Below are 19,066 nucleotides of genomic sequence, written 5' to 3'. Positions count from 1 at the left end.
TGTGTGTGTGTGTGTGTGTGTGAATAAGGGAGCAGCCAAAAGTATCTTGTTCAGTATGCATCTGAAATTAAACAGCCCTCCTACTGCAGTTTTTTCCCATTTTATTCAGCAGACGAGCTCTGGTATCCATGGTATGCTAAAACCTGCTTCACACAGGAGTCCATGTGACTTAATTCACTGCATCCAAAAACAACACTAATATAGCTTCTGGGCCAGAAAAATAAACTAAGTAAACCTGCATTCTATCTGAAAGCCACCAGAGGGCGATAGCTGTGGTTGCAAAAAGATCCTGTAGAAGTTTATGTGAAAACTGCTTTTTCACTTTACCTCTGTAAAAACTTTCCTAATGTAATTATGGGCTGAGTGCCTCATATTAAGTCACACTGAATAAAAAATTAAGTCTATTCAATTGAAATTTATTTATATAGCACATATTTACAACAGTCACCTCAAGGCGCTTTATATTCTACAATAAAGATCCTACAATAAGTAAAACCCTCGGACATCCGTCCCCCTATGAGCAAAACCTTGGCGACAGTGGGAAGGAAAAAAAATCTCTTTTAACAGGAAGAAACCTCCAGCAGAACCAGGATCAGGGAGGGAAAAAAGACACTGTGGAGAGTAAATCTTGGTCAACTATGTTTTTAAAAGGAGCATATTCCACTGGATGCTAGTGGATGAGCAAACAGGACTTCAAAAACCAGTGGATGACATCACAGTAGCTACCGCCATCTTTTATCTTTTCTGTCTGGTTTTTTTGATGGGGTCTGGAAAGATCTGTAATTGTAAAGTCACTCCTAAAAGGCTAGATCTAATAAAGCCTGAAAACACATTACCTTGCGAGGCAGCTGGACTCTCATGAGATCAGCAAGATCAAAACAAAACAATCCATCTTGCACAACTTCAAGTCACGTAAGCAACAACAGGTAGCTCTGATCATTCAGTAATTTAGGTGACACCATCTACTGTAGAAATTAACTGTCCCGAGAAATACAGCGAGAATCTTCTGAACACACTACCTGCTTTTCAAACACCTTTCAAGGATCACTTCTTTCATCTGATCTAGCGTATCAGTGAAGAAAACAAAACCAACATGAGGACGTCTTGAACTAAAATATGCTAATAGGTTATGATTACTATTGTTTGCCCAATGAAGCCAAAAGCAAGTTACCGATCTCTGCTACAAAGGCTTTGGTAAAAATCTTCCTACCATGGCAGATAAAATAACACAGACCTTGAGCAATAACAAAGACATCACTCAAGATCTCTGTTATTCAAATGCTGTGGCTCTACTGTTGAGTCATAGCTTTCAATTGTTACTCATCACACTGAGGTGGCATCATACTGGCATCTCGAACAGACTGTAACTTGTTAACTTTAATAAGCGCATGTCTCGCTGTGACCCAGATTTACATGTTTGTAGAAGGTGTTAGGTACACAGCACCAGGAGAACAAAGGGATAAGATGTTCTTTGAGACTAGCTTTCCCTGAGGGTAAACTGATGCTATTGCCAAGAGTCTGACCTCCGTATGTGCACATAATCAGCCTGACACCTGCGTCCCTGCAAAAAAAACAAAAAGAAAGTGAAAATACCGCCCCCGACGTAGCTGATTTATTTCTTCCCTTTTATGGCTTACCAATCAAAAGAAAAGCTTCCGACATCTTTAAAGGGTTTTGCAAATCTTGTAATTTTTCATTGCAACAATATAGCAAAACATTCAAATAACTTAAAACACCCATTTCCACTACCCCTGTAAAATAACACTGATCCCCAAGCATCTCACATGAGGGCCATCCATCTAAAGTTTAATAACCTCTATTAATCACTAAAAGAAAAGTCAAACTGATAAATTAAAAAAATCTAACAAACAAACTTGCCTCTAAATACTTTTTAGCTCATTTAATGAGGTCATGACCCTGTTTCAGACTGTGTTAACCCACCACTGCCAGACTGAAACAAACAGGCACTTTCATTATTGATGAATGTGTTGAATGGCTGTCCTTCCATTTAAATACTACAAAAGAGAGATCAGCCACAGACCGACTACTGCACATTTATCTTGACCTTGCTTTCAAACCCTCAAACTGTGTCCAAACAGTAACTGAATAGCAGCATTTACTTAATCATCGCACACATCAGGCCTGCCCCGTGCAGTTAGCCAGATGTTGCTGTCAGCATGTGAAGGATGATAAACGATGTGACTCATGGGTATAGAAAATACTAACAATAATAATAATAAATGAAACACAGCAATGGTTCCAATCAGTGGGTGTCAGTATCATGTTAATGGAGGAAGTTTAATTTTAATTGGGTTATGACGCGTTAAATAATCATGATCTCAGTATTTCTCAAAATGATCATATAATAGCACCTCGGTCTCACTCCTGCAGAGGACCATTTCTCCTGTAATGAAGGAGGACTACTTTTACATGAAGCCTGGCTTGTGTCGTGGCCCCATCTTATTTTCCTGTAAGCTGAGAGGTCCAGCACGTTAATGAAAGCAAAGTAAATGAAGCCAAAGTATAAAGCCAACAAACAATGATGCCCTGTGTGTATGTTCAATACACAACAGGCAGGTATTTGCAGTGCACACACAAGAGCAACTTAATAGGTGATGGACAGCGGCATACTGTCTGCTTACAGTTCACACATCCACATGAACACATGCACAGAAGCCATTACTTCGGTCTTATTATCCTTACTGCTTCATAACACACAAGGCAAATAAAGCAGGTGTGATAGGTCTTGCACAGAATCCTCAGTCCAGCACTGACAAATGAGAATGTTACAAGCAAGGAAAAAACAAAACAAGTGTTTGATTACCGCATATCCAGTTTGACCATGTCACCTGACACCAAGGCCAGGAGACAGAGGTGCCCATTGAAAAAAAACAACAACCCTGAAATCTTTATTGAAGAGACAGTCTGCTTTCAATCAATGAGACGCATAAGCTCATATATATATACACTAAGTATGAGCTTATCAGACACTTAAAATCTGGAAGCAGATTTTAAAATTCAGTCGGCTTAATCTTTCCTAACCGCCACTGGTGAACTGACAAAAATGCACTCTCTTTTTAGTCTCATCTATCACAGCACAGTATTAGCCTGAGCAGAAAATAATCACACGCTACATCAGCACAGCATACCATACAAAAAGAAAACGTAAACGCTAAGTGTTCAAAACCCAGAAAGGTTAAACGTCTTGCTCAGTCGACCTGGCTCATATCTCCCAGCGCTGTGAACAAATACAGCAACAAAACTGTACTCAGAGTCATTTATTGAAGGTCATCACTACAGTGAAAAGCCACAGTGATGCTAAGAATGAATGTAAGTAACTAAACGTGAAATAGAGCCGCTCTGCCTTTTGCTTCGTCGACACTTGACGAATTGAATTTGTGCAAAGGGGATAGTGACAAACGCTTCCTGTGACCAAGCATGACTGAGTGCAATTTGAAACGCTGTCATGCCAGAAATGTTCAAATACTCTTATAACAGTGTCTGCATCACAAATTGAGTAAGGTGAGGAGCACTGACATAAAGTCTGTTTAACTGATATAAACAGGAGCCTTCAGTAGTGCATAACTATAATATAACAACTGCTGTTTAGATAAAGCACAAAAAATGAAATCCAGTGTATAGCTAATGAATCATCAACACATTGATTAACAAATTAAATCTCTAGTAATACCGACAGCCTTGTGGTGCCATTACTACTAACATGAGTGCTGACTCTGGGTAATGACAAAGACATCACTCAGGGTCTGTGTTACAACTTGCAGCTGTGTCCAACAACAGTGCTAAAACAATCCCTCCCTGATGGCGTTCACTGTGGCTCGAAAACAATAAAATATGGCAGCTTTTAAAAAGCTGTCAGCAAAACTATTAAGATAAGCATCTACTCACAAAGTGGTAGATGGAGAAACTTTGATTTTATGATGAACACTGTCCATGTATCAAACAGCACATCAAAACAGACAGCTGCAGTCTAAGTCGTCGAAGTTTACCTTGCTCGGGATTCTCAGGTTCTCCACAGGACTGAGGTCTGCCATGCTCTCCTGGGGGCTTTTCAGGCCCTGCCAAAATAAAATCCAAAGTAAAACTACAAACAACAGGTAGCTTTAACATAACTCTTTGTGTTTTTATTTTTAATCTGTAACTTGTCACAGAACTTCATCAGCACACTACTGCATACAGCAAAAAGTGGAACTGAGGGGCAGATTTCTGAAAGCGATATGCTCTGTTGTGTTCAGTTTTGACCAATTGCCAAACACCACTGCATGTGCAGACTGAGAACTTCCTTCTATCCGCCCAGTTCCCATTATTGTGTTGTTATTGTTATTGTGTTAAACTCTCAACTACCGGGGCGTGAGGTAAATTGCTATGTGCATGCCTTATTTGCCTGAGGGAAACAACTGAAACAGCTCTTAGTCTGGCTGAACGTTTCACTTAATGAACCAAACGATGAGCTGTCAAATTAGCCAGTTAGCTTAGCAGGCTGTCGTGCTAACTACCGGCTCCCGTCAGAGACAAACAGCCGGCAGCGTAGTTTCTGTACACCTGCTGTGCTCACCTGACGGGCCATAAGAGACTTGATCTTCTGCATCGTAAGTCCAAGTCGTATCAGCGGCTAAAAAAATGAGTAAAGCTCCAACTGTGTCTTGTTGTCAACAGTGCACCTCCATCACTACGAGAAGGAAGCCATAGTTGAGTCTCACGTGACTGGCAGGGCAGGAACCAGAACGTTGCAAAGCCTTCTGGGAAATGTATTTTTTAAGAGCCAGAGCTTGTGCTCTTGTTGTCAGGCTTTTCACATGTATAAAAAATGAAAACATCTGGATGAAATCCGAAGTACGTGTTGTTATAAACAGAGAAAATGAAATTAAAAAATAAAATATGATCAAATATAAACAAGGCATCAAAGATTGACTCTACAGTAATGTACTGCTGCCATACGCCACTGGATGGTAGTAAACTAACACAGATATTAGCAGTCATCTAGCCTCCTTGTGCCAAAAATAACGAAAATATGGGTGCAAATGATAACAAATTAAAAAAAACAAAAAACCCACAGTGGCTGTATTGTTTTTCCTAAAACTGAAATGAGGCTGCCATGGGACACTAGAATAAAACTGAGCCATCATTAATGTTCATGGCAACACATATGCTTATTTTTCTGTTACATGGCTTTAGGATGAATCTCTGTATATGGATTTATTCAATACTTTGCAGAAATCTTGAGTCACACCACATTTATTTATATTTTGCTGGAAAACTGGGAAACAGGTGCAGCAGTTTATTGAGGCGTGTGCAAACATACATAGAAATCCAGTATGTAAGACAGAAATAGGGTTTATATAATTCAAACAAGCCTCAAAGTCAATATTTGGTATTAAAACATTTGTTCTTCAACACACTGTGAACTCTCTTAAGCAATCTTTCTTGTCATTTCTTTAAGTAGTCATCAGGAATAGTCCTCTGTCTGAATGACATTCAAAGCTCTTTTTGTGACTGATAGTGTTTCACTGTGTGTTTCTCTCTCCAGGTTTGCTTTTACTGCACTAGCAGGGTGTTTGGGGTACTTGCCATGCTGAAACATGAAATCTTCACCAATGTGTTTCATTCCACCATGTTGCACGGCAGATCAATGGCTGTACTTTTCTGTGTTCATAATTCCATCAATTTTGACAAAGATCCACAGCACCACGGCCTTAAATAATGCTTCAAACCATGACAGACCCTCTCCTGCTTGCTTGTTTTTGTTACAGATGGCTGTGGACACTCACTGTGGTACCTCCTGCATACATATTGACAACAATATGAATAAAGATCAGATTTGGATTCATCACTCCATAAAAACCTGTTGCCACTGATTTCCAGTCCAGGTCTTGTGTAATTTGGCATTCCTCAGTCATTTCTCTTTGTTGCACTTCCTCAAGAATGGCTTCTTGACGATCACCCTTCCACTGAGACCATCTCTGACAGCCAGAGAGCAACTGTCAGGTCCTGTGTCAGGTCTTTGCTGATTTTATTTTTAATTATTTTATTGACATGATTTTCAAATGTTCATCTGCTGTAAACATTTTTTAGGCCTTCCACTTCCTCCACTTGTTCAGTTTTCTCATTGCAGATCATCAAGATGTGCCGAATTTTCATCTGACAGCTCTTTGGGAATCACCTTGTTGGTGCAAAAATACTACTTTATGTCTGTCAGCTGTGTTGTCTTTGACATTTTGAATGGACTCAATAAAAGAAATGGGAGCAAATGATGTTTTTAGCCTAGTCTGCTAGTAACAAAGTGCCTACAGATAAAATTAAGGACTTGTTCTAAGCTAAGCTGTGTGCTATGTGCAGACACAACACTGGTTCATCTATTGAGTTTAATATGTCTGAATCATAAATTAATCATAGGTCAGTGTTAAGTGGCCTAACAAGCAAACAAATGGTTGAAGGACAACATGGCAAATGAGTGAAAAAGCAGCCAATGTCCAAAGAAATCCTTTGAAAGACCCCCAGAAAGCCTGAAGAACTATTGCTCAAAAGGACTGGGTGGATCAAGACTTTTACACACTAATGTGCACGCCTTACATATTAACCTATACACATGTTTCTATGCTAATGATTCAATTAAAACAATTAATGGATAAAATATAAGGTGTGTGATAATGTTGAAGTTATTATCAGTACAACACATGGGCCGGTTTCCGAACAGCTCCAGGGTTTGTTTTATTCCTAAGAATAAAGTAGAATTTCCTTTTAATTCTACAGCCACTGTCTGTATATCTGTATTATACACATTATATACATACAGGTTAACACAATAAAGCAGGCTTTCCTTAGTGCAGCAAATTTCCTTTCATGACCAAGAATTTGCCCGCTGTCACCACAGATTCAGTGCCACGCAGGTCCATCTCTGCCAAGCAAGCAGTTATGCCAGGCTCTGCATTGTAAACTGTTCCAAATCATTCCCAAAACAGCACACACAGACCTATTCAGCTTGCTTTGTAATTGCCCCCTTAGGTTTTATGTCGGGCTGTGCTTGGTTAAAAGGAGGCAGCGTGCTGCACACAGCAGGCACTGTGAGCTCTAGTTCCTGGTTAATGATGCCTCAGGCTATTTCCCAGTCAAATGAAGGTGAGGTCGCTCTCCTTAGGTGAATTTACTCCACTGTTGTTTGTCAGGCAGTCATCCACAGTGTGGAGCCTCCCTTTAAGTATACACTGAGACGGAACAGATGGCAACCCCTACCCGGAGATGCCACCACAAAGACACAGCACACTCGGCTGGTCAGTTCAACAGCTAAAATTAGACCAAGATTTAATAAACAACTTGTTGTTATGCAGGAGAGCGTCGTGATATGTCACACCTTAGAATTCAGCAGGAGTTCTAGACTTAGATTTTTTTTTGTTTTTTAATGTTCATGGGATAAAAAAGAAACAACTACAGTTTGATAATAATTTACTATAGTAGCCAGCATTTTGTGCTATAGCATTTCACACACTGAAAAGATGCACTCAGCATGGTACCACATAATGAGTATACAACAGTGTGGTGATAATAAGCTGCATAATAGTTCCTTTACGTGATTCACTCTCCAAGGTTGGCAAACTTGGAGCATTTCTAATGAGCTGCATATAAAAATTTGGCCTCCGCTTTCTAAATGAATCACTCTACTTCTGACTTTCTCTCCACGCTTGCCCCTTTATTTGTATTTCTGTATTTCTTCTTCTGTCCACAACACATATATGTATGCGCGCGCACACAAACAGGAGCAAGCGCACATCCGTTTCTATCTACTCGTGACAAGGTGTCAGCGGGAGCAGGTGGAGGGCACTACGCCACATGCTGAACCATCCGTCTGTCGCTGCCTATCTCTATCAGGTACACAGCATACCAATACAGCGAGGCTGAAAGAAGCTAGCGCTCTGCAGCAGTGTTGGGACTGAAAGCACAACTCTTGCAAGGAGAGAGATTACAGCCAAGACATCAGACAAAGACGGACTGTGAAGCAACAGAACAACTGACAGCTTTGCTGGCTTCAGCTATTCTTTTTTTCCAGGAAGTGTGAAAGAACAAATGTTCATTTCAAGCCATTACTGCTTTTGCCTTTTTACCAAAAAAAAGGCAAACTAAAGCAAAAATACGGACATAATTGCAGAATTCGCTGATTAGAGTACATTGTCCTTGTTTGATGTCAGCAAACAGCGCATACTCCAATTGACCAGAGTAGTAAACAGTTATATTTTTAATAAAGTACAAAACAAACATGTGAATGCAAACTGTACAATAATGAATTACGAATTCCTTATCATTGTCTTTTCAGTGAGCATTTCATTGTGTCCATTATGAGAAGAGAGAAAATGCTACATTTGGGGAAGCAGGGCTGAAAGTTTTAATAGGAATAAATAGATTAGAGTGAAACACAGGAATAGAATAATATGTATAAAGAATCTGCTGGATAATCCATGTACAATATTTACAGTTAACCTGAATATATATTTCGTACTGCATTAATTATAACACTTCTCACAAAATATACTCTGTCAGCAGGGAACGCTAAATTAAAATGATAATATTCATGGGTTTTTTTTTCATCTACATTTTAAATAATAAATCAAGGGATGTGGCAATTTCGGCACCTTGGATGCATCAGAAAATCTTCAAAATAAGGTAAAACTGAATACTTCTAATTTGCTTAGTTTTATATAATCTTCACCTTAAAACAGAAAACAAAAGGTTTTTAACTTCAGTTATGCTTTCACAGAAAAAATAAAAATGAGCTGAACATACATTTTCATTTCACACCAATGTCAGCAAAATACACTTAACATCCGTCCAAAACTCTCGTCAACAGCAGTGCACTATCAGGTTGTGTAATCCCACAAGTCTCCTTCATCCCTTGTGCAAAAAACCAGGCCACCAAAACCAGTGCTTCAGGCTTTGATAACAGAGACTTAAGAGAATAAAGCTACAAGGAAGTCTTCAAGTTAAACCATTTAAAGTTCCATCTCCGCTCTCCAGCCAGACTTTACTTCAGCAAACTGTGACTCGGAGTTTCAGGAACGTGTCTGATCACATCGTAGATGGTAGTATGCATATCTTGAATCGATTCGAGACGAGCCAAAGATCTGCACGATGCCTGGTGGATTAATCGTACGTGCAAATTAAAAGCATTATAAAAACAAAGGATTTTGGACAAAATTAGTGTTTCTGTTGTTGTGAAAATACCTGTGTAGATTCCGTCTTCCCAGGTATGGAGACGAACTCGTAGATGCCAAAGTCCTCGGTTGCATCCTCGTGACCTGTTGATACACATTTTGATAAATCAGAGCAAAACATTTGCTACAGTACAGCTGTTAATGTCTAAAGCCTGTCAGACTTTATAATGGCATGGTAAATTATATGATGTCATAAATCTAAAAAAAATAAAACTGCTCTAATCTGAGTTAAATTCTCCTTATCTTGTTTGAGTTAAGGTCAGTTAAGTTGTTTAGCTTTCAAACTTGCTTTTTTGAAGCTGATTTGTCCAGTAAATGCCTTGTTCATCTACTATTTCCAATCCAGTTCCTTGTTAAATATGATATAATGCATGTGTATAAATAAATATGAGAGTGATTATGCGGGGATCACTGATAATTCATGTTTTTGACAGTAAGAGGGAAAAATGAATAATCTGTGAACAAAAAAGACGTTTACCTGAACGATGTGGTCGTTTCTGCTCTGAAAACGGTCTGCTCAGAAAAAATAAAAATGTTAATTGAAGCTTATGTGGGGAAAAGACACAATGGTAGATTTTTGAAATAATTTCATAATAAAGGTTCTTACTTGTTGTAAATGCTCATAAGCACTGGTGATAAAAGAGAAGAGAACGGGAATGAGAAAGAGAGAAAAATATAAAGTCACGCATGCAAGCGACAGCATAACAAATGTGACCTTCACTTCCTCAAATAAAGAAGTTACTTTGCCCTTGTTTCCTTTAATCTAACATTTGCAAGTCATTTACATTTTCCCAGTAACATTTTCTTTTTTTTGTTTGTTTTTGTTTTTTCCACATGAAAAAGTAGGCAAACACACGTGTTACTAATGACATTAATTAATACCATTTCTAATTACATTTCAAGTCAAAATGACTGCTGTGGAAAAGGTTTATTAAATTCCACATTCAAGAGCTCGGAAACCAGGGGGAAAGAAAAATTGAACTCACAGGGATTAAAAACAAATATGGTTCTGTAAAAAAAGTGCTTCCCAAAGCAACAGAAGAAAACAGTATCTAACCTCTCTTTGGATGACAGGTTCTCCTGAGGAAGAACAGCAGCATAAGGCCAATGACAAAAAAAGAGCAGACAGTAATGACTGCCAGCGGTGATACAGAGTTACCCTCTTGGGTGTGCTTCTCTTTCCCTGTTAATGAACAACAGTCACATGAATGATACATGAACACACATTTGAAAGTAATTCAGTTTTGTAGGAATGACAGAGTTAACAAGTTGGTCTTGGTGCCGGGGGGCAAAAAACGGCCCCTAACCTGGCCCACTGGACAGCTTTGGAAAACGTAAACTTTATTTTCATAGTTTTCCCAAATTTAAGATTCCTGTGCAGTGGCCCTTTATACTTCAACAAAGTAATTAACTAACAGATAAACAATTAAATTGCAATTTTCATGTTATTTTTTTCACTATTTACTATGTATATTTTATGAATACAGGAAATTCTGGCCAATGAGCTAAAAGAAAGTTTTTTTGTAACATTTTCTTTCATTTACTGAAGCAGCATCTGTTTATCACATAGAAATCTGAGATGTGTTATTGAAATCGTGCTTTTGTGTCTTGCAGTGAGATATCTCAGGGATATTGAAGTCAGCTACAAAAACAAGCAAACAAAGGCTTTAGTGAAAATTTACTTTTCAGTTTAAAATGTGTTAAATTTATGTATGATGGTTTTTTAGTAGCCAGTGAGTTAAGATAAAGGCTAACAGTATCTAGCTAGCTGTCTTTTAGGTAGCACTTTAGCTAAATGAAGTTACTGAACTTGACATTTATAACAGTTTCCTGGAAACTATTGTTTGTTGCAATGTGTTTAAGCTGTGGTCTGTTTTGTTTTTTATTTTTCTTGAGAAATGAAACCAATTTTATTTATGTGTTACCATTAATTAGCAGGTATCTAACCAAACCAAGGTACAATGCTAACTAACCAAGCTAGCAAGCATTAGCTGAAAATATGGAACTACACTCTCTTATCCACAATTTATCTAAATATGATCAGGTCAGGTGCCAAAATAAATACATAAATAAATCATCCTCTTTTACAGACAGTCGATAGTATAGCCTTCCACAGTGGCTAACATGTCTGTAAAATGCTTGAATTTAAAACTGTAATCATCAGAAAAGATTTAAAAGATTTCGATGTCAATAAAAAAAGGGCATCTGTTGTCTCCTTAAACAACGTGTTAAATCAGCCAGTATCAGCAGTAATCATAAATGTGCCTTTCTCAGTATCACCCAGGCAACATATTAATGTTGCATTCAGCACACAGAAACTCCATATGCTATAAAACCTTGTCAACAAACATAACAGCTGTTATCCAGTGTTTACTTTCCCAGCCACTGAACTTAAATACATGCTGCAGGTACTGGAGCCTAGCAACACAGATATAACCTTAGTTTTATAATAATGTACTGTATATTTCATTATAGCCATAACCTGGTCTGACTTGTCAGCTTTTACGCAGTGTAATGCTCCAGTTATAGTATTTTCTCTCCCTAACTGTTCCCAAAAGGTGGTCAGTGCTTATCATTGGCAAGGATTATCTCGAAACGCTCACCCAGCTCTTCTGCGTTTGGCGTGACACACTGTTTGCAGAGTGTTTATCTTAGAGGATTCCCAAAACCTACCCACGCTCTCCTCCCTTTTGCCATGTTCCACCCTCTACCCACCTGTTCCCAAGCTGGCCACCACCAGAGTAAACTGGGCTTCGTCCTGCTTCTGCGTCACGTTGTTGAAGGCACGGCAAAGGTACTCTTCAGCCTGGGCCAGTCTGTAGGAGCGCACCTCTAGCCGAGGGCCCTGTGTGACAATCTGAGTTGCATTGCGGGTCTTGGAGATCCACACATAGCTGTTAGGTGGGTTGGAGTCAGCCTGGCATTCAAAGAAGACCAGCTCCCCAGGGTTGATGGTGAACACCTCCCCTGTGCGCAGGCCCTGGACAGAGTTCACCTCAAGGTTGTAAGGGCCATCTGTGTGGGCCGGTGGAGAGTGAGAAAAACATGACAGTTTGCTGGTGAGATGTTGCTTTGTGGGTAATTTTCATGAACCATCCAGCTCTAAGGCATGATTGGGTAGCAGAGGAAAGCAGGGTAAGAAAAGTGAGTTTCTAAATACAGGGTCACAGGTCTGTACACGGAGTAGTGGGATAAATACGGGTGGGTGTGTTGACAGTGCCAGTGGAGAACACTGAGACCTAGGTGAGGCGGGGGTGGACTAGCACAGCACCGAACGTGGGCTGTCGAGAAAGCGCACTACTCTAACTTAAAATAAGAATTGTCTTTTTCCAACACAGTCAAGCATATTATTCACAAACATATTAATATACATTTTAGATAAAACCTAACTGTTAAATAAGAAAATTATCTGTTAAACGAGAATTACTGTAGTAGCAATTAGCTATTAGTAGCAAACAGCCCAGTTCACTATCAGCTGGTTTTTTATTGCATTTTCCAGTGAAAGCAAACATTAGAAGGAGACCGGCTTTACTAGAAACTCAATACAGTAAAACTGAAAGAAACCAAGAGTGCTTCCTGCAGGTTGAAACACAAACACGATCTGCCTATGCAAACAAAAATGATGTCACCGCCAAGATGAGAACAACACACAAGACTAAAGAGGTGGAGGTAAAAAAGTGCAGGAAGCTGTAGAGAAAACCTACGACGCCTTTCTTTTGTCACGCTTCAATACAAAGTCGTCTGTTTTGTAAATATTTAAATGCATTAAAACGAATACCCAGGAAAAATTACGCATGCAGTACGTTCTCAGTTCAGCCTCATACTGGCACATCCAATAAAGTCTATCAGTGCATCTACGCCGTTTATACTAGAACAGAGGAGCTCTGTAAGATAAGTCTGCTCCCATGCAAATACCATCCCATAACAGGCGCATGTTTTTTTTTTTGTTTGTTTTTAAGCTGATAGTAGGCTGATCTCACTAAAATTTACACATGACCCAACATTTCCAGCTATTCTGGAGAAGAGAAAACAACAAGGTTTAGGATGAGTACAGGAACACATATGTGACATTTTAGATTTTTAATTGTTTCTATAAAATAAAAACCTTTATAAAGCAGCTCTCAGACGTGAACACAGTCATTACAGGGTTCAGAAACTGAAGAATAAGCTACAGCTACTCACAGTAGACGTTGAGTTCCGCAGCCCTGCTGTGTTGGCCCCGGGTGACCGGGTTGCTGGCCACACAGTGATAACTTCCCTTGTCCTCTTTTCTCACAGGGCTGATTAACAGTGTGGAGTTATCTTGGGAGTAGTGGTATCTGTCACTGGGATCCAGTGCAACATTATCCCTGAACCACTTAAACATAACTCTTGTTCCGTTCTCAACAGAACAAGTCAAGGTGACGTTTGCTTTGTCCTCAATGACTGCATAGGAAGGGCTCTTCTCAATGGCTGGATTGGACACGGGAACTAGTCAGGGGTGGAAGGCAAGAAACAATTAATATCTGAGCAATGGCTAATTAATTAAATTAAATTATGGGAAAGATAAGGTCTGAGAAACATGCAACTCACCATCTACGGTTACACGAATGGTTTTCTCCACCTCAATGGCTTCTGGTTTGTTATCATGCTTTATGTTGATGCTCAAGTGATAATCTCCTTCATCTTTTCTGTTTAAGTTCTTGATTTCCAAAGAAAAGGTGGAGTTGTTGAAGACGAGGTGGTCACGGTGCTTCATGCTTAAGATTGTTTTTTCTTTGGTGAATGTCACCAAAATCCTGGGCTTGGTGCTGCTCATCCCGGTGTGACACCAAGTTCCCTGAAATTCTGCTTTGTCCGGTGAAAAGTTGGTTTTCACAGACAGGAACACAGAGTCCCCTTCAGTGACATGCCTCACCGACGGATCAATGTGAATCAGTTCGGAGCTGACCTCTGAGTTGATGCAGGTGGTGGGAGAAGGAATGAAGGAAAACTCAATTACTGCACAACCAGTGAAAGGTAACATGTTAGATTGTCCATGTGACACATCATGTTTCATACAGAGAAACTCTTTGTATACACAATGACTCCAGCAAGCTAATGTCTACAATTAAAACTACAATAGGCTTATGGGGTGGGCAGCACGGTGGCACGGTGTTTAGCACTGTTGCCGCACAGCAAGAAGGTCCTGAGTTCAATTCCACCATCAGGCCGGGGTCTTTCTGTGTGGAGTTTGCATGTCCCCCTGTGTTTGCATGGGTTCCCTCCGGGTACTCCGGCTTCCTCCCACCGTCCAAAGACATGCAGTTTGTGGGGATAGGTTAATTGATTAATCCAAATTGCCCATAAGTGTGAATGCGGGAGTGAGTGCGAATGGTTAGCCCTGCGGTGTACCCCGCCTCTCGCCCTATGACAGCTGGGATAGGCTCCAGTGCCCCCCACAACCCTGAAAAGGATAAGTGGAAGCGAATGGATGGATGGAGGCTTATGGGGTACTTGGAGGTTGAGCAACAAACTGTTCACAAAGTAATAAATTTCACCATCTATAGAGGCAAGATTTGTACTTTTTCCACAGCTTATTTCTGGAGTTTTAGTTGCTACACACTTCACTATGATAGCTAGCTAGTTGCTAACTTATTTAGACTTCCCATGCGTTTCCTACACTCACACTGTAAACTGGACTGATTTTATTTTTCCTTGTTTTCTGTACTAAACTCTTACATTGGTGCATGGCCAAAGTTTCCAATAATGAAGTCAACCCATGTGCAGAGTAAACCCTTTGAAGCCACAACTTCAGGACTTAGACCGCTTGAAACAATCAGCTTCTGACATTTTTTCCCCCTTCTTGGTCTGTATGATGTCCCTCAGAGTAGATAACCTTAATATGGACATATCAGGCACGTATCTCTGGCTGTGAGCAAACCAGCAACACCTACCCCCTGTTTAAACTTTCTCTTCATGAGGAGTCAGAAAAAAATGGAAAATATGGAATAAACAAATGTTTTTAAACTGTGAATAAATAAAAGCTACAGTAGTGGAGTCAAAGAATTGGAGATGGGATTGATAAAGGTTTTCTTTTTCCATGGAAACATGTCAGCTGAATTAGGAACTGACAAAGATCAAACTGAACCAAACTGAGCTCAGAGAGACCGCAAAATCGGGCAACAATCGTCTGTTTTGTTTGACAAGAAATCATATTTTTGCCTGTGGTTATCAATATATGACACTGATATATGAGATGCTACAAAAGATGCACTGTCTGATGATACAATAGGCTTTTCTGTGTACCCCACTTTAAAGTTGACACTATCACCCTGTTGTGCATGTCATGTGATAGAGCACTAACATTGATAAAAATACTTTCATTCAAAATTGAAAAATATGACATGCATTAGTGATTACTGGCACTTGGTAACAATCTGATATTATTATTTGACATTGCTTTATTTCAGAATTGTCATTTTGTGGGTTGTTGGAGGATTCAAATGTAAAAACTGGAGAAAATTGAAAGAAAAAGTTGTTTTTTGTAATTATGTAATGCTATAGATGCAATATATCGAGGAGATTTCACTTTAAAGATAAAGTCAGTCCTGTTTTGTCTGTGTAATCTGCAATGATCTGCATCCTAGTCTTCAAAGTGTCCAGGTCCTGAAACTGCTGTGTGTTAATATTGACCTAACTCCCTACGGAGTGACATTGTTGCCAGACGAGGATCAGGCTCTGTCTCTTTTATAGCAACTCGTTGCGAAACAAACACTTGAGCTGTGTGAAGTAACTACAACTGCTGATCTATTGCATCTTGTGGTCTGTTAAAGCTGCGGCAGGTTGCCGGGGCAGTTTGTTCACTAGTTACAGACAACCTTGAAAAACACAAACAGCCGATAGAGCTATCAGTGTTTTCCAGCGCATGCTGCCACTTCAGCCGGAAGGTCGAGTGGTTTTACTCAGCCTGATGAATGAATGATGTCATTAATTTACATTTTTAAATGACCACATCTTTCCAAAATGCACTGAATTACATCTGTGCTGCGACCTGTGTTCACTTGACATTTTACATGAGGTGAAATGATTGAGTCCATTTGGATGCCAGGCTGAGTTAAGCAGCAGCATGTGAGTAGGCAGTGCTGCTGTGAAACGAACTCACTAAAACTTCACAGTTTTTGTTCATAGTTATCTCTTTCAACTTCCTCTTTCTGTGCTCGAGTGTCTTTGTCTCGCTTCTGTTTGTGCATCTTCTCTTTTTTCGGCACAGAAGAAATGTCTTGAAGATCGGTCGTGAATAACAGTTTTTATAGGCTGTAGATCAAAAAATGTAAACTTTGAATTCATCAAGACTTAATTATGTTTGTGTTACACATCATACTGTGCAATCACGATAGGAAAAATGGGGCGAAAACTCGAGAAACTTTTGTTTTTCCTGTAAAACCATATTTTCCCTCATGTCCCTTGCTGTTCCTCTGAGCTGTCATGTTTTGCTCATGTTGAACATCACAATAGATCTACTGTCTGCTGTTATGTCCTAAATAATACATGCAGCACAAACACCACGGTGACACGTCCCATTCTTATAAGACCGCAGGCCAGTTTCGGTGTGTGTGTGTGTGAGTGTGTCTGTGTTTACACCAGCCGAGATCCGGTGAAAAGGCAGAACGAGGAGGAGTGTGCCGAGCCCGCTCCCTCACTGTTGTCCCCAAACAACATGGATATTGTGGTGGTGATTACAGACACAATGATTACAAACACTCTGAGGTGAGAGGGAAGCTTCGTTTGGTGGCCTTACCCCCCACGTACACACATACGCTTTCGTGTGGAGACCCAAAAGCACCTGCCTCTTATCACCCTCACACACATCCAAGTTGTTTGGATACTAAATAGAGTCACCTCACCGCACGTATCCAAACGCCACCATCTTCTGTCCTTTTTCAGATAAGACAAACGGGGCTTCTCAAGGATGGCTGTTGATACAAACATCAAAGTAGACGGGAAGCCAAACTTGGGGGATTTTGCTGTTGGCTTTATCAGGTCACACGACACGCACTATTACACGTTTGTTATCTCATAGTCACACTGCTGTGGCCTAGGTCATTTCTTCTTTCCAAATGACCCTGTTTTTATGTCTACTCACGGCCAACAACAGAACAGAAAACCTAATTCTGTAGAGTCATGCAGCAACGAGTATGGAAAGGACATGCAAAAGGAACCAGGACGGACTACGTGGAAAACTTTACAGCTCTGAGATTTTAAACACACCGTCGGGAGCTCAATTTTGTTCAGTTTAAAAAGCTTGTCAACCAGTTTCCCAAATTATTACAAGATATTAATGCCAAGTTTTGCTTTTTTAAAAAAAAAGAAAAACACAAACCCCACTCTGGGTGTTGTTAAATGGAGTTCTTGTGCCTATAAAGATCCATATTTTAAGGTTTACATATGTTGAAAATGTGTTTCTCAAACAAACTACATCAACGATGTGAGTGAACATTTTTGTTACTGTACACCATGAAAACTTCCTCAGCTCGCCCTTCAGTTTCTACCATACCAACCAAGCAAACACAGTAACCACAGCAGCAGCCAGCACTACACCAACACAACACTGACAGCTCGAGCACAACGTCCTGTCGTGACAACTCAACACAAATCTGCACTCACCTGTTAGGATGAACAGAAGGCAGAAGGCAGAGCAGGCACACAGCACAGTTCTTCCTGTGGCCTCCATGGCATCTTATCCTCTGGGGATATGTGGGAATTCTGACAGGCAGTGCAAGGACTGAGGGATGGAGGAAGAGGAGAGGTGTGGAAGAGAAGAGGTGGTGGTGGAGGAGGAGAGAAATGTGACTGGTTGTGGTGACATTTGCCAGGGAAATAAGAGGAGCTGGCTTTCCTGCATGCAGCTCTAGGCCCCTCCCATGTGAACCTAAGAGTACGAAGAGGTCCACATGGCTGAGAGACAACACAGTGTGTTCTCACATACACACACACACTGAGCTGCCCTCAGGTTGAGGATTTGCACTATATCAAAGGGAAGATGAGACATAAAACTGTGAAAGAGCAGAATGGAAACTGTGTCTTTACATTAGACCAGCTGTCTGCTGCTTCAGACCCCCGGGCTGTGAAATAAAGCCTTTACCTGCTAACAGCAGTTTTGTTGGCTTAATGCGCTTTCGGCTGACATAACAGTCAGCAAACGCCACTCTGTGTGGAATGATTTTGTAATTCTAGAAATAACAGAAGAAGAAGAAGACAAAGCGAGTGATACTGGGGTAAGACCGAGGAATGTATATGCCTTTAGGACATCTAAAGACTCTCCTCAAAATCAGAGAGAGATACACATTTTCATATTGTCTGTGAACCCTGAGGACGCTGTGGGGGGAAAACGATTCCTTGGAGAAAAGCTGAAGGTTTCATCTTATGGCATTAATGGCAAATGGGAGTTTTTTTTACATTGCTCTTACTACGAGGAGACTGTGTCACTTTAATTTAGGTCATTTGTAGAGATGATGAGATAAAGCTCTTAAAAAGCATCTTTTTTTTCCTGTCAGTCCAGCGATCCCGCATAGTCTGAGAAGATGTTAAAAAAGGTTAAAAATAGTCACATGTTAAACACTAACATGCTTTTCCCACAGTGACTTGTGCAGAAGAGTTTTACTTTGTAGATTGCCACTCTCATAAAGGGTTGGATTGGGAATGAACTGCACAGTGAATGAATTAAGCCATTGTACGCCGCATAAATGAGTGCCTAGTTTGGTGATGGCACCATTAAAGAAAGTCTCTTTTTTTTCTGCTGTCAAGCACATAATCATGGGATCCCTATTTACTGAGAAAACTGAAAAGAATGATTAATGGTTAAAAGTGGCTTTATTAATAATAATAAT

General features: G+C 40.1%; 2 protein-coding genes across 3 annotated transcripts in view; both read right to left on the bottom strand.

Annotated features, from left to right (window-relative positions):
• vps50 (VPS50 subunit of EARP/GARPII complex) overlaps positions 1–4,721 on the bottom strand; it is a 116,462-nt gene extending 111,741 nt beyond the window's left edge. For both annotated transcript variants that reach the window (XM_005728723.1, XM_005728724.1), the window contains exons 1-2: positions 4,574–4,721; positions 4,008–4,076 (exon numbers count right to left, since the gene is read on the bottom strand). In XM_005728723.1, coding sequence (XP_005728780.1) covers positions 4,008–4,076; positions 4,574–4,606 — 102 coding nt within the window. In that variant the 5' untranslated portion in view covers positions 4,607–4,721. The remainder of the gene's footprint in view (positions 1–4,007; positions 4,077–4,573) is intronic.
• Positions 4,722–7,357: 2,636 nt separating this feature from the next.
• Positions 7,358–18,008, bottom strand: hepacam2 (HEPACAM family member 2). Its single transcript, XM_005728722.1, has 9 exons — positions 17,844–18,008; positions 13,791–14,150; positions 13,401–13,688; positions 11,934–12,233; positions 10,276–10,401; positions 9,826–9,847; positions 9,697–9,731; positions 9,229–9,302; positions 7,358–9,139 (listed from the first exon to the last, which is right to left on the bottom strand). Exons 1-9 carry the CDS (start codon positions 17,908–17,910, stop codon positions 9,029–9,031), a joined length of 1,383 nt encoding a protein of 460 aa, XP_005728779.1. The 5' UTR covers positions 17,911–18,008; the 3' UTR covers positions 7,358–9,028.
• Between the last annotated feature and the right edge of the window lie 1,058 nt (positions 18,009–19,066).

This window comes from Pundamilia nyererei, unplaced genomic scaffold (genome assembly GCF_000239375.1).
Source record: "Pundamilia nyererei isolate P.nyererei 1_Seehausen unplaced genomic scaffold, PunNye1.0 scaffold00030, whole genome shotgun sequence".
NCBI lineage: Eukaryota > Metazoa > Chordata > Actinopteri > Cichliformes > Cichlidae > Pundamilia > Pundamilia nyererei.
This window is presented reverse-complemented; position numbering and strand designations above follow the sequence as displayed.

Excerpts from the sequence above, each read along its gene's own strand:
- hepacam2 (XM_005728722.1), bottom strand. The coding sequence starts at position 17,910 with ATGGAGGCCACAGGAAGAACTGTGCTGTGTGCCTGCTCTGCCTTCTGC. Across the intron at positions 13,689-13,790 it reads CATTCGTGTAACCGTAGATG|TTCCCGTGTCCAATCCAGCC; the intron begins GTGAGTTGCATG and ends ACCCCTGACTAG. Across the intron at positions 9,303-9,696 it reads GAAACGACCACATCGTTCAG|GTCACGAGGATGCAACCGAG; the intron begins GTAAACGTCTTT and ends GTGTATCAACAG.